We start from the raw sequence: 12,847 nt of genomic DNA on the forward strand, positions 1-12,847 counted from the left end.
CAGTATAAGTCACAAAAACTGTGCTTTGTTTATTTGTAGCATGGAGCATATTAACCTCATTCTGTATGCCTTCCATAACCAGAGAATAATGTGCACACCTTAAATAACCAGGGAATAATGCCCACACCTTAATTAACCAGGAAATAATGCCCACACCTTAATTAACCAGGAAATAATGCCCACACCTTAATTAACCAGGAAATAATGCCCACACCTTTAATAACCTGGGAATAATGCCCACACCTTAATTAACCAGGAAATAATGCCCACACCTTAAATAACCTGGGAATAATGCCCACACCTTAATTAACCAGGGAATAATGCCCACACCTTAAATAACCAGGGATAATGCCCACACCTTAATTAACCAGGGAATAATGCCCACACCTTAATTAACCAGGGAATAATGCCCACACCTTAATTAACCAGGGAATAATCCCCACACCTTTAAATGAACAGGAAATAATGCCCACACCTTAATTAACCTGGGAATAATCCCCACACCTTTAAATGAACAGGAAATAATGCCCACACCTTAATTAACCAGGAAATAATCCCCACACCTTTAAATGAACAGGAAATAATGCCCACACCTTAATTAACCAGGAAATAATCCCCACACCTTTAAATGAACAGGAAATAATGCCCACACCTTAATTAACCAGGAAATAATCCCCACACCTTTAATTAACCAGGGAATAATACCCACACCTTTAAATAACCAGGGAATAATGCCCACACCTTAATTAACCCGGAAATAATGCCCACGCCTTCCATAACCAGGAAATAATGCCCACACCTTAATTAACCAGGAAATAATGCCCACACCTTAAATAACCTGGGAATAATGCCCACGCCTTCCATAACCAGGAAATAATGCCCACACCTTAATTAACCAGGAAATAATTCCCACACCTTAAATAACCAGGGAATAATGCCCACACCTTAAATAACCAGGGAATAATGGCCACACCTTAAATAACCAGGGATAATGCCCACACCTTAATTAACCAGGGAATAATGCCCACACCTTAATTAACCAGGGAATAATGCCCACACCTTAATTAACCAGGGAATAATCCCTACACCTTAAATAACCTGGGAATAATCCCCACACCTTTAAATGAACAGGAAATAATGCCCACACCTTAATTAACCAGGAAATAATCCCCACACCTTTAAATAAACAGGGAATAATACCCACACCTTTAAATAAACAGGGAATAATGCCCACGCCTTAAGACTCACTCCTTCCATAACCTGGAAATATAAAGTCTATTGATTCAGGAGTAGGACAAACACTTTCCACAGTCAGTCTGCACCAAGCTGAATTTGTCGACAGTTCATAAACAGTACAAACGCTGTTATACATACATGCAGTCACCAGCCAATTACACATGAAAATCTGTATCTATCCCTGCCTTCATGCAATTATCAAACCGTCCGGTCATGTGACTAGCAGTGCACGAAATCATGCAGAATCGGGTCAAGAGCTTCTGTCGAGGTTCATGCGCGCGCGCGCGTCAGCGGTAAAACAATTGTCACGTGACCACAACAGGAAGCGGATTCGCGTTTGCTCAGCTACTCGGTTCAGTCAGTGCACTAACACAGCTCAGGTTTTCTACATGAAAAGGAAAAGTCAGTTGTGCTTCATCAGTTCAGCGATGGCTGTTATCTTCCTCGTGATGTTTGTAATGTATAGCACCTTAAATTCCCACGTAAGTTTTTTTTTTTTTTCTCTTATATGATATTTGACATGTTTACCGTTAGCCGTAGCTTGCTTTAAGCTGTTAGGTGCAAAGCACTAGCTAAATGGTTATTGCTAAATAAAATATTTTAAAACGTCTTTTTATATCTATTTTAATGAATATTACATTATGTAAGGAAATATGACAACGCTTGCTGTAGCTGTCAGGTGCACTCTGTGTGTAATGGGAATGGCTTTAGTGATGCACCTGAATCACCTAATCATTTTATAACAAATATTTTAAAGACTCAACCAAGGAATCTATATACTGTATATATATATTTTATTCATTTTGTTGATCATGCACTGGGAGCATTATTTGAAGGGGATATTGATCTATTAGAATATACTATCCTTAATTTCATGCTCCACTTACTGTTATAGTACATTTACCCCTTTAGCATTAAGCATTTTTCCATAGAGAAGCACAAAGCAGTAGACCCTGGGGCAACCTGAAAAATCTCAGGAATGAAGGTGCAGTTCCTCGAACGTCTAAAAGCGAGTCAATTGCCTTAGAGCCTCATGTTAAAATCCCCAACCTTACAAAGGAAATAAACATGGATTTGAAAACGGTTTTAATATCGATAGCTAGATTTCCCTATTCATGATGACTGTAAGAACTGTAAATTTTGTGTATTTTATTAATTAAAATGATATTAATATTTGCATAACTAAGAAACATTGCCAATTTGAATGACAGCCGGAATGCAGGTGTCTAACCACTTAGCTACCACTTAGCTGTCTGCTACACATCACTTTAGCTAACCAGCTACCTGGAATCGTTTTAGTTTAAATTGACACAGGACGACATGTAGGTGGATCTAAAACCCATGTTAAGGATCCAACTGGAGATCCTGGAGCCGCCGCAGCAATAGTACCACCATGCTGCCCCTGCTTCCTTATTACTCGACTTAATTGATGTTTAAATGTTTAAGATTTTTTAGCATTGCTCAAAGTCGTGGCCAAAAGTTTTGAGAATGACACAAATATTAGTTTTCGCAAAATTTGCTGCTAAACTGCTTTTAGATTTTTGTTTCAGTTGTTTCTGTGATGTACTGAAATATAATTACAAGCACTTCATATGTTTCAAAGGCTTTTATCAACAATTACATGACATTTATGCAAAGAGTCAGTATTTGCAGTGTTGGCCCTTCTTTTTCAGGACCTCTGCAATTCGACTGGGCATGCTCTCAATCAACTTCTGGGCCAAATCCTGACTGATAGCAACCCATTCTTTCATAATCACTTTTTGGAGTTTGTCAGAATTAGTGGGTTTTTGTTTATCCACCCGCCTCTTGAGGATTGACCACAAGTTCTCAATGGGATTAAGATTTAGGGAGTTTCCAGGCCATGGACCCAAAATTTCAACATTTTGGTCCCCGAGCCACTTAGTTATCACTTTTGCCTTATGGCATGGTGCTCCATCGTGCTGGAAAATGCATTGTTCTTCACCAAACTGTTGTTGGATTGTTGGAAGAAGTTGCTGTTGGAGGGTGTTTTGGTACCATTCTTTATTCATGGCTGTGTTTTTGGGCAAAATTGTGAGTAAGCCCACTCTCTTGGATGAGAAGCAACCCCACACATGAATGGTCTCAGGATGCTTTACTGACACAGGACTGATGGTAGCACTCACCTTTTCTTATACAGACAAGCCTTTTTCCAGATGCCCCATACAATCGGAAAGAGGCTTCATCGGAGAATATGACTTTGCCCCAATTCTCAGCAGTCCATTCACCATACTTACTGCAGAAGATCAATCTGTCCCTGATGTTTTTTTTTGCTGCCCTTCTTGACACCAGGCCATCTTCCAAAAGTCTTCGCCTCACTGTGCATGCAGATGCGCTCACACCTGCCTGCTGCCATTCCTGAGCAAGCTCTGCACTGGTGGCACTCTGATCCCGCAGCTGAATCCTCTTTAGGAGACAATCCTGGCGCTTGCTGGACTTTCTTGGACGCCCTGAAGCCTTCTTAACAAGAATTGAACCTCGTTTCTTGAAGTTCTTGATAATCCTATAAATTGTTGATTTAGGTGCAATCTTTGTAGCCACAATATCCTCATCAACATGCTCGTCAACATTCTCACCTAAGTTAACAAGACGATTACTGAAATGATCTCGGCAGGTCTTTAAATAACAGCGATGAAATGCAGTGGAAAGGTTTTTTTGGGATTAAGTTAATTTTCTTGGCAAAGAAGGACTATGCAATTCATCTGATCACTCTTCATAACTATTCTGCTATTATATGCAAATTGCTATTATAAAAACTTAAGCAGCAAATTTTCCAATTTCCAATATTTATGTAATTCTCAAAACTTTTGGCCACGACTGTATACTGTGTTTTTTCAACATTTTGATTAAAACTACATTTCTCATATGTTAAATTGGGCTAGGATACAGTACATCATAACCATGCTAAGAACAGTAATGAAGTACTGTAAAATTGCAAATACAACACCAAGTTGATAATATATTTTTCTATGGAGGGGGAATTTGTATAATAACACAAGCAAGTAGAGAGGCAGACAGCTGTGTTTCAAACTATGATTTATGTGTGCCAATTCATGAAAATCGATTTTTAAAACCCTTTTTTTTTTTGAGGTGATGAAATGTTACCCTTCCTCTATAGTCTTACAGACGGCACACTCTTAACTGTTAATACATTGAGGGGCAGCACAGCATCCTGTGTGGTAGGAGCAAATTACTTGCTAAGTTTGATTAGAATTGTAAGGACATCTAAAATAAATTAAGACTGAATCAGTATTTTTCATAAAAAAGGGATACTAACAGAATTGCAACACAAATTGAATTACACCTAGGTATCGTGATAATATCGATAATCAATAATATCAGCTGGCCTTTGGTGATTCCAATCGATATCACGTACAAATACTTTTGTTTAATGCTTTTGTACATGAGCATGTAGTTGTAACTTGCTGTTTTTCTCTAAACTCTGTGTTTGTTTTTATTCCTCTATGGTTAATTTTGAGAAGTATTTAGCATCTGGACGCAAAAGAGATGTCGGAGTTGTGGGGAAAACTCTTTACAAGTTGGATGTCTCCTGGCCCAAATATTCAGAGCATTTCACTGGAGAGGTTTTCGGGGTGGCCGTGAACCATCATGCCGGCGTGGTGTATGTTGCGCAGGTAAAGTTAACACATCCTCACATCCACATAATCAAAGACATGCAGCAGATCTGTATCAGGTATACTGTGTGTTCACTGTTTACATGCAGAGAGGTGAGAATATTCCGAAGGTGCTGGTGTTTAGCACAGATGGAGAGTTCCTTCATGCCTGGAACACCAGCACACTGGAGATGCCACATGGCATTTTCTTGGCCAATGCTTCAAACGACCCCTCTGTGTGGATCACTGATGTAGGGAACGGTGAGTTAATGCAGAAATTTAGACATTTCATTGTTTAGTCTCTGGTCAAGTTTTTGAATCCATTGCAAGGATACTGAGGGTGAATGAGAGGACATTGATATACAGGGTGGGCCATTTATATGGATACACCTTAATAAAATGGGAATGGTTGGTGATATTAACTTCCTGTTTGTGGCACATTAGTGACTTTTCAAGATGGGTGGTGATCATACTAATGTGCCTTTGGCCCACCCTGTAGATACCAGGCAATTTCTTAGCATGGAGAATAAATTTGCTGAGCATCAACAAGAACTATTCAGTGTGTATGGAACAAGTACAAATCAACACCAACAGCGTTAACGGTGATGTCCTTGCCGCTGATTAATTAATCTAATCTTATCTAATTAAATAATCTAATTTAATTTACTCACAAAGTTTTCAGTCTTTAGAGCTTGCTGTGACCTTGACCCTGTTTGGATCAGTTTCTTATGGAATTAGCTTATGGAACAGAGAAACCAAAAACATAACCCCTCTTCAATTTGGTGGTCAAAAAAAGCTTTAGTTTGATGAACCATTGTGGCATTTGTAGCAGATCCTCACATTTGTTAAAAGTAGAATTGTTGATCAGATCAGATATAAGGTCTATTTGTCTTGTGCACAGAAACCAGTGGCGGGGTATTTTAGCAAAGAAATTACAGAATTTTCTCTCATAATTAGCTGGCTTTCACATCAATCACTATCCAATACATTAACTAACAATCGTTGGGAATGGTCCAATCACATGAGCCCAAATTTTTAAAAACAAATTTCATTCACTATGAACAAAAGTAGGAGGGTTCGGGGCGCACAGTGCCGTGCCCCGAGGATGATTTGATAAATAAGACCTCAGCCTCAAATCACATGCTTTTCAAAGATTTACGTGCCTGCATAGACACTCATTTTTTCGGCGCCCCGCGTACCCGAACACAAATGAACGTAATACAGTTTAGATTTTTTTTTTTTATTGCAAATAAATTATATTAAGAAATACAGCTGAATATTGTGACTAAATTACTTTATTTCATTATTAATATATATAATTATTATGTAAAATTAATTTCCAGGGATAAATATATTCAAACTTTATTTGTCACATATGCAGTCATACACAGTACAATATGCAGTGAAATGCTTACACGACTGCCAGTGACCTTAAAAGTAAAAGCTTATTTATAAGAAATAAATATAAATAAAAAAAAGAAATACAATAGAAAATAAAATTTAGCTAGGTAAAATAAAGTAAAAATATTTCTGTTTCTATAAATCATAGTTATATAAATAATTATATGTTAAAGTAGCATTCTTCTCTGCCTAACGTTAAGGGGGCGGCGCCCCAGTGCCACTTATTGACCGGCCGCCACTGACGTCAGTGCCAAATGTAATTTGAAATATATGTTGTGAGGCTCAGGTACTCTACAGCTGTGCAATATCAAAAAGTAAACATCCAAAGAGGAAGGAGAGAGGACAGAAGTGAAGGGGAATTAAAGCACAGATCCTATCTGTAAAACTGGATCATGTGCTGTGACAGGATGCAAACAAAAGTGCAAAGGGTAGTAAAATAAATATTAGCTTTGTGCAGCTATAGTGTTTGAGCAGTTCTCCATGTACATTGAAGAGTATTAAAAAAACAGGCTCAGCACCACCCAATGTTTTTTTTTTTTAATGGTACAAACACGTGGAAATGGCCTGTACGTGGTGGATATGGCAATAACTACCAGCTGAGTTCCTGTAATGTGCAAATGGTGTTCGTGAATGATTGTGTTGTCACACATGCAATCATTTCGGATCTGCACCCAAATCTTTTTCTTGCTCCTCACTCACTCCTGGGAGCTCACTTGCCATGTGGCCACAGCAGGTATGTGTGAAAAAGTGGAAGCTGCTAAATCTGGCATAGCTGTCACACTGGAAGATGACTGGTTGGGGCCATCTGGCTGCCACCACAACTGTCTCTGTCTTCGCCCTCTGCCTCTGAGTCCACTTTGCCACCAGCAGCAAGGAGGCTGAGAAAAAAGGTTTATGCCATGTGCCCCAAGGACTCTAAAGGTGTGTGGATTGTACAACACTGTTAACCCACCTGCTGAGGGACAGCCGCTGAAGGACTGAACCAGATGCCCCGGCACTTTTAGTTTCATTACGGCCAGCCTTTGCTCTTCTGTGGCAAACCAAATATTTGCAGGTGGCTGTATTGGAGGGTGAAATATGCAAGTGTACATGGAGAAAAATAATAATAATAAATGCTGGCCAGTGGAAAAGTGGGGAGAGGAGAGCAATTGTTACTCGGCACATCACAAATCAATCCTGGTCCCTTTGTGGGCTGAACAAAGGATTTGCTCACATCAGGCACGCAATGTTTAGTGCACAGCTGTAGTCTGTAGTCCATTGGTGTTGTTTCCCTCAAGATGAGCTTAAGCAAACTTTGAATAAACAGAAAGTAAGATAGTTCCCCTTTCCATTTTTTTTTTTTTTGCCTTGGTAATCTATGATAAAGGACATTCCATGTCACATGTACTTGAGGTCAGATATTTGGTAGTATGACACAATCATGTTCCTTTAGCCTCTTGTAGTTCGGATCATTCTGATTATCCAGCGTTGTAGGCTGAAGTTTTGAGCTCTAAAATTGTGTGTTAGTGTCTCTTAGTGTCTGTTTTGGGCAGAGCTGGGCCCCAGTTTGATTAAAGTTGGACATGATGAATAACAAATGAATCTAAACAGTGGGTTTATAAAGAAGAACTTTGCAAATTTAAAGAATAAAAAAAGGACAAAACAGGGAAGTGGGTTTTTCCTCATGTTTTTTAAAACTCGTCCAAAAAATTTCAAAAAGGTGTTTTTTTTTTTTTTATATAAAAGGTCCACTTTAATTGTGCAAGTATATTAAGTATCTTAGTCTTTTAATAACGGTTCATCAGCCACAGTTCGTCCAAGCCTGCTATGATTTGCATTTTGTTTTTTCAACATTTCAGAAATTTGATTCAAATGAGTATTCATACTGTCATGTGAAGACACTTTGTATGAAATAGTTGCTCTGTATGTCTGCAGGGCCTTATGGACACAGTATAAAGCAGTATTCGCCCTCAGGGAAGCTGCTGCAGGTGCTGGGAACAGCAGGAAAAGCCGGCTCTGGCCTCAATCCACTGCAGTTTGATCAGCCTGCTGAGATATTCATCCACGACCCCACTAGAGAGGTTTACATTGTGGATGGAGATGGAGGAATGAACAACCGGCTCATTAAGCTGTCCCAAGGTTGTCTTTTTTCCCTGTTCTTCCCTTTTTACATTATTTAAAAAAAAACATTTATAATAATTGCTTGATTTAGTGTATATTAGGAATGTTAAAAGTTATACAAGATTTGCAGATTAAAATTGCTCATGCAGGCAGTTGGATATAAAGTACACCGGACAGAAGAGAGAGTGCATTTTCATAAATTTTTTATGATGGATTAAGGGTCTTCAGATTCATAATGCATGTCTATAATAATTTTCAGATTTTTGCATTGAACTTTATATTTAGTATTTAGTAAAGCAGTAATGCTGGGTGTCAAATGAAATTAAATTTCTGTCATCAGAGTTCACACTGATACATTACATATGCAGACGCAAAATAACTATTCCAGAACAGTTTATCGTGTTTTAATAATCTTTAAAGGAATAAAGCACTGTAAGATATGATTTTCTGAATTTTGGACTGACTTTTTGTTTATTGTGTAGACCTGCAAATGGTGTGGACACATGGGGAGAAAGGAGAGGGACTCTCGCAGTTCTACATCCCTCACAGTGTGGCTGTCGATAACTTCCAGAGGGTATTTCTCCTATTTGTAATCAGCTTTTTCCCTTTTATTCTTCCACTGTGCTTTGAAAAAGTGGAAAAATCCGTGTCATATCCATTGCGGTTGTTGCATCTCAGGTGTGGGTTGCAGACCGAGGAAATAAGCGGATTCAGGTGTTTAACTCTGTGACAGGGGACTGGCTGGGATCATGGGGAAGCTGCTTCACAGATGATGCGCCTTACTCCGTGAGGTAAGGCTGGGTCACTACAAGAAATATGATGCTGACAAAACAGGCATCATTTTGATTGGTATTTTTAGGGATAGGACAATAACTGAGGTGTAATGTGTAGACCTTTTTAAAGTGAGTCTGCCTTCAGTACAGTACTGCACTAAAGTGCAGTAAAGTGACCCATTCGGATCTGAGAATTTCAAAGGCTAAATGTAATTTAATTGCTATTCTGTGACATTCACTTTGGTTTGTAGCAATAATGATTAATTTTGAAAAACATAATTTTGACTGGCAGTGTAAACCAATCAGACATAACCATAAAATCACCTGCCAGGTTAGGGTTATTGTGCAGAGTGGCAGAGCGCATAATTTTACTGAAAGGGGCAACTGCCATCAGGAAAAACTTTACAACATTCTTGGTAGGTGTTTCATGCCAAAGTAACACCTACTGTACATAAGTACAGTACATAAGTACTATAAATAGATTGTATTTAACCAAGTCCAAGTGTTAATATTAAATGTTTACTATTTTACGATATGAGAGAGTTCAACTTGCAACCTGAAGTGAAACCCCCAGCCACTGGAAATGGATAATATAGAAAGTACACTTTTTTTTTTTTTACTTTAATACGTAGTGGAGTAAAAGTTGGCATTCAAATTCATCAGTGGGTTCGGTGTCTTTATGGAGCTAGCTTTCTGGACAGTGGTGTTGCCCAGAGTGGGTAGTAACGAGTTACATTTACTCCGTTACATTTACTTGAGAAAATGTAAAACTTGGGTACAAAAAAAACATTTACTTGAAAAAAAAAAATACTTCTATGAGTAGTTTTTTTTAAAGCATGTTTTACTTGCAAAAGAAGAGCTTACTACTGCCGTGTCTTCTGTATCTGCCAAAACAGACAAACAATTCATAGTGTGTGTAAAATATATATATATATATATATACAATCTGTATATTTGTGCTTGCAATGTTGCATAACCAGGACGCATGATGCTTTTTGAGAAATATCGTGTTTTTAAATCTAAACCATCTAAAATTTAATTACTGCCTTCCAACCTTACTAAAGCCAATAAGAACCAAAATTTTATGTAATGGCTGTTTGTGATGGCTGTCCATTAATGCACTTTAAACACAGTGTTACATCACACAGTATAAAAAAATGGAGTGTGTTTAAGATTTGCATGCGTAACTTGCAAGAAAAACCTTTATGTACTGTGTCCTAGTATACTTTTTTCCCCCACAGGCTCACCCCTGACCAGAAGTACTTAGTGGTTGCGCAGTTAAACACTAACCGTGTCACTCTGCTGGAGGCACCTCCAGTGGGAATTATTGGCCAGTGTAAAGTGGTGAGTTCCATCCAGCTTGCTGACGACATTAAACCTCACCTGGTGGACTTGGACCAGAAAACCGGAGCTCTTTATGTGGCAGAAATCGGTGGTCAGCAGGCTCAGAAGTTTGTGCCAATCACATTCGGGAATGGTGTCCTTTAAATTAGATTTACAGTTTAGTTTAACAGAAAACCATTTCTTCACATTAAGCCGTTTTGAAGACAGGATTAAAACTTGGTATCATTTATATTAACTTTAAAACACAAAAGTGTTGAAAAGTGTAAACTCATAAATCGTATTTGGGTAAAATATTATATTACAATAACATCTGTTAAACATTTTCCAGATTCCAGTTTTAAGCTGAGAAATAATTGCACTTTATTTTAGTATTGAAAGATAATCGTAACACTTGATGTTTATTTGTATGTATTAAGACAAGATTTCTGTGCAGGTGGATATTTTGACAGAAAGAAAGCAAAAGCACATAAATATGTATATTTATGTATGAATTCAGGCACATAAATGTTCTAAACTGTAAGCATATATACACATCTTGTTTGGTGTTGGGTGTTTGCAGATGCTTTTTGTATGTGGCTGTAGTTATATTTTTTTGTTGTTGCATGAAGCCATTCTGTAATGCTTTAACTTGTGTTATAACAAATTATAAAAACTTCTGCTGTAATTCTTGTTTGGAAGTAAGTTAATGCCTTCTGTGTGATTTGTAGAATAACATGCAGCTATGTAACTTGTAGAGATGGGGAAAACAGATTCAGTGATGTATCATAATTCTTTGGTATTGTATCACCTCACTGAATCCTAAATCATCTTTTAAATACTTTTTAATTCATAAATTTTTCCATTTGAGGCTGTAAAATTATGCCATTCCTCTATAATCCTACAGGTGGCTATCTAAACTATTAACAAAGTGGTAGACAGCACTGCGTAAATGAGGTGGGAACACATTATTTGTGAAGTATGTTTAAAGTTCTAAAGAAATCTGAGAGAAAATGTAATACTGAATCGGGATATTTATAAAATCGCAATCCTATATAAATCATGAGTGTGAATATATCTTGTGGTCCCTGGTGATTTCCGTCCTTACTAACTTGTTTTTATCTGTCTTTAAAAAAAATAAAAAATAACAGTCTCGGCTGTCGAAGGGGCGTTATCTTTTTTTTTATAGTTATTTAAATTATATTTAGTAAATATGTGTGGGGTTGTGACCAGTATTGCCTAAGGTTTGTTTTGCATGGATGAAAATTCGCATGGAGTTTACTGCCATTTATTATTTAAAGTAGTTGGTATTTTACTTTGAGTTAGTCAACATTTCTGTATATTTTTATAAACATAAAGTAATCATTACAAATTATATTTTGGGGCCAAATATGTGTTTTGATGTTATTATTGTTGTGATTTTATTTTTATTTTTTTTATTTTGTGAGTGTTGTATACATTGATGATGTATACATAAAGTGAATCAATCACTTACTCAATGTAGCAAAAGAGAATTATGTTTCTACACTGTCAGTCATTTTTGTTTGATCATAGTTCGTAACAAAACTGTCACTTGTCTTTAATAGACAAGAACTATTGTGAGATTAAATCATTATTTTCAAACACAAATTTCTTGTCAATACTTATTTGAGCTTTGTATGCAGAGAGAATATGTGTCCTATCATTTTTACATTATAAACACCATGTTTATACAAGTTTTTCCGTAGTAAACATAAGAACTTATGATGGAGACGTAAGTTACACATATTTGTCCTCTTCATTAGGAAGCAGCAGTGCAGAAAAATCATACAGATACAAATCAAAAGATTCAGTATAGGTTACTGTCTGTATCTCTATATTTATTGAGATCCCTTCTGTCCTCTGGACCTGTCTGACTCATCCTGGTTACTTGCTACTGGTTTGAGATTTCATTACTTGAAGGCCCTTGTGGTCTGCTTGGGATGACTGGGGACGGTTCCACCTGACCATGAGGATGGTCTTGGACTCAACTAATGTCGGTAGCTGTTCTCTTATAACTTGTGACTGCTGTCGCTTAATAGTTCAGGACTAAACTTCACACAGTTTTGATCCTGGTTTTCCAAAAATAAAAGTATTTATATACTTTATATTAGCTAAAACACCCCTCCTGTTATATTGAACTTTCAGCCTCTCAACAATTAGTATGACTGCAAATTAATCCCTGACATCCATTATCACCCAAATGAGGAAGGGTTCCCTGTTAAGTCTGGTTCCTTTTAATGTTTTTCCCATCATCATCTCAGGGAGTTTTTTCTTTGACACCATGTCCCTCAGCTTGCATCAGAGACAATCTGACCATGTTGATTTATAAGCACTATATTGCCAAAGTTATTGCCTTCAGATGCA

General features: G+C 37.4%; 1 protein-coding gene across 1 annotated transcript; it reads left to right on the top strand.

The window, feature by feature from the left end:
• Positions 1-1,566: 1,566 nt before the first annotated feature.
• Positions 1,567-12,091, top strand: LOC128505765 (NHL repeat-containing protein 3-like). The gene is made up of 7 exons (XM_053476367.1): positions 1,567-1,718; positions 4,737-4,889; positions 4,979-5,129; positions 8,184-8,387; positions 8,852-8,943; positions 9,048-9,160; positions 10,384-12,091. Exons 1-7 carry the CDS (start codon positions 1,626-1,628, stop codon positions 10,628-10,630), a joined length of 1,053 nt encoding a protein of 350 aa, XP_053332342.1. The 5' UTR covers positions 1,567-1,625; the 3' UTR covers positions 10,631-12,091.
• Positions 12,092-12,847: the final 756 nt, after the last annotated feature.

This window comes from Clarias gariepinus, chromosome 17, assembly GCF_024256425.1.
Source record: "Clarias gariepinus isolate MV-2021 ecotype Netherlands chromosome 17, CGAR_prim_01v2, whole genome shotgun sequence".
Classification (NCBI taxonomy): domain Eukaryota; kingdom Metazoa; phylum Chordata; class Actinopteri; order Siluriformes; family Clariidae; genus Clarias; species Clarias gariepinus.

Bases quoted from the DNA above. Each gene is read 5' to 3' on its own strand.
- LOC128505765 (XM_053476367.1), top strand. From the start codon at position 1,626: ATGAAAAGGAAAAGTCAGTTGTGCTTCATCAGTTCAGCGATGGCTGTT. The intron at 5,130-8,183 runs GTGAGTTAATGC...GTATGTCTGCAG, and splicing joins GATCACTGATGTAGGGAACG to GGCCTTATGGACACAGTATA. The intron at 8,944-9,047 runs GTATTTCTCCTA...GTTGCATCTCAG, and splicing joins CTGTCGATAACTTCCAGAGG to GTGTGGGTTGCAGACCGAGG.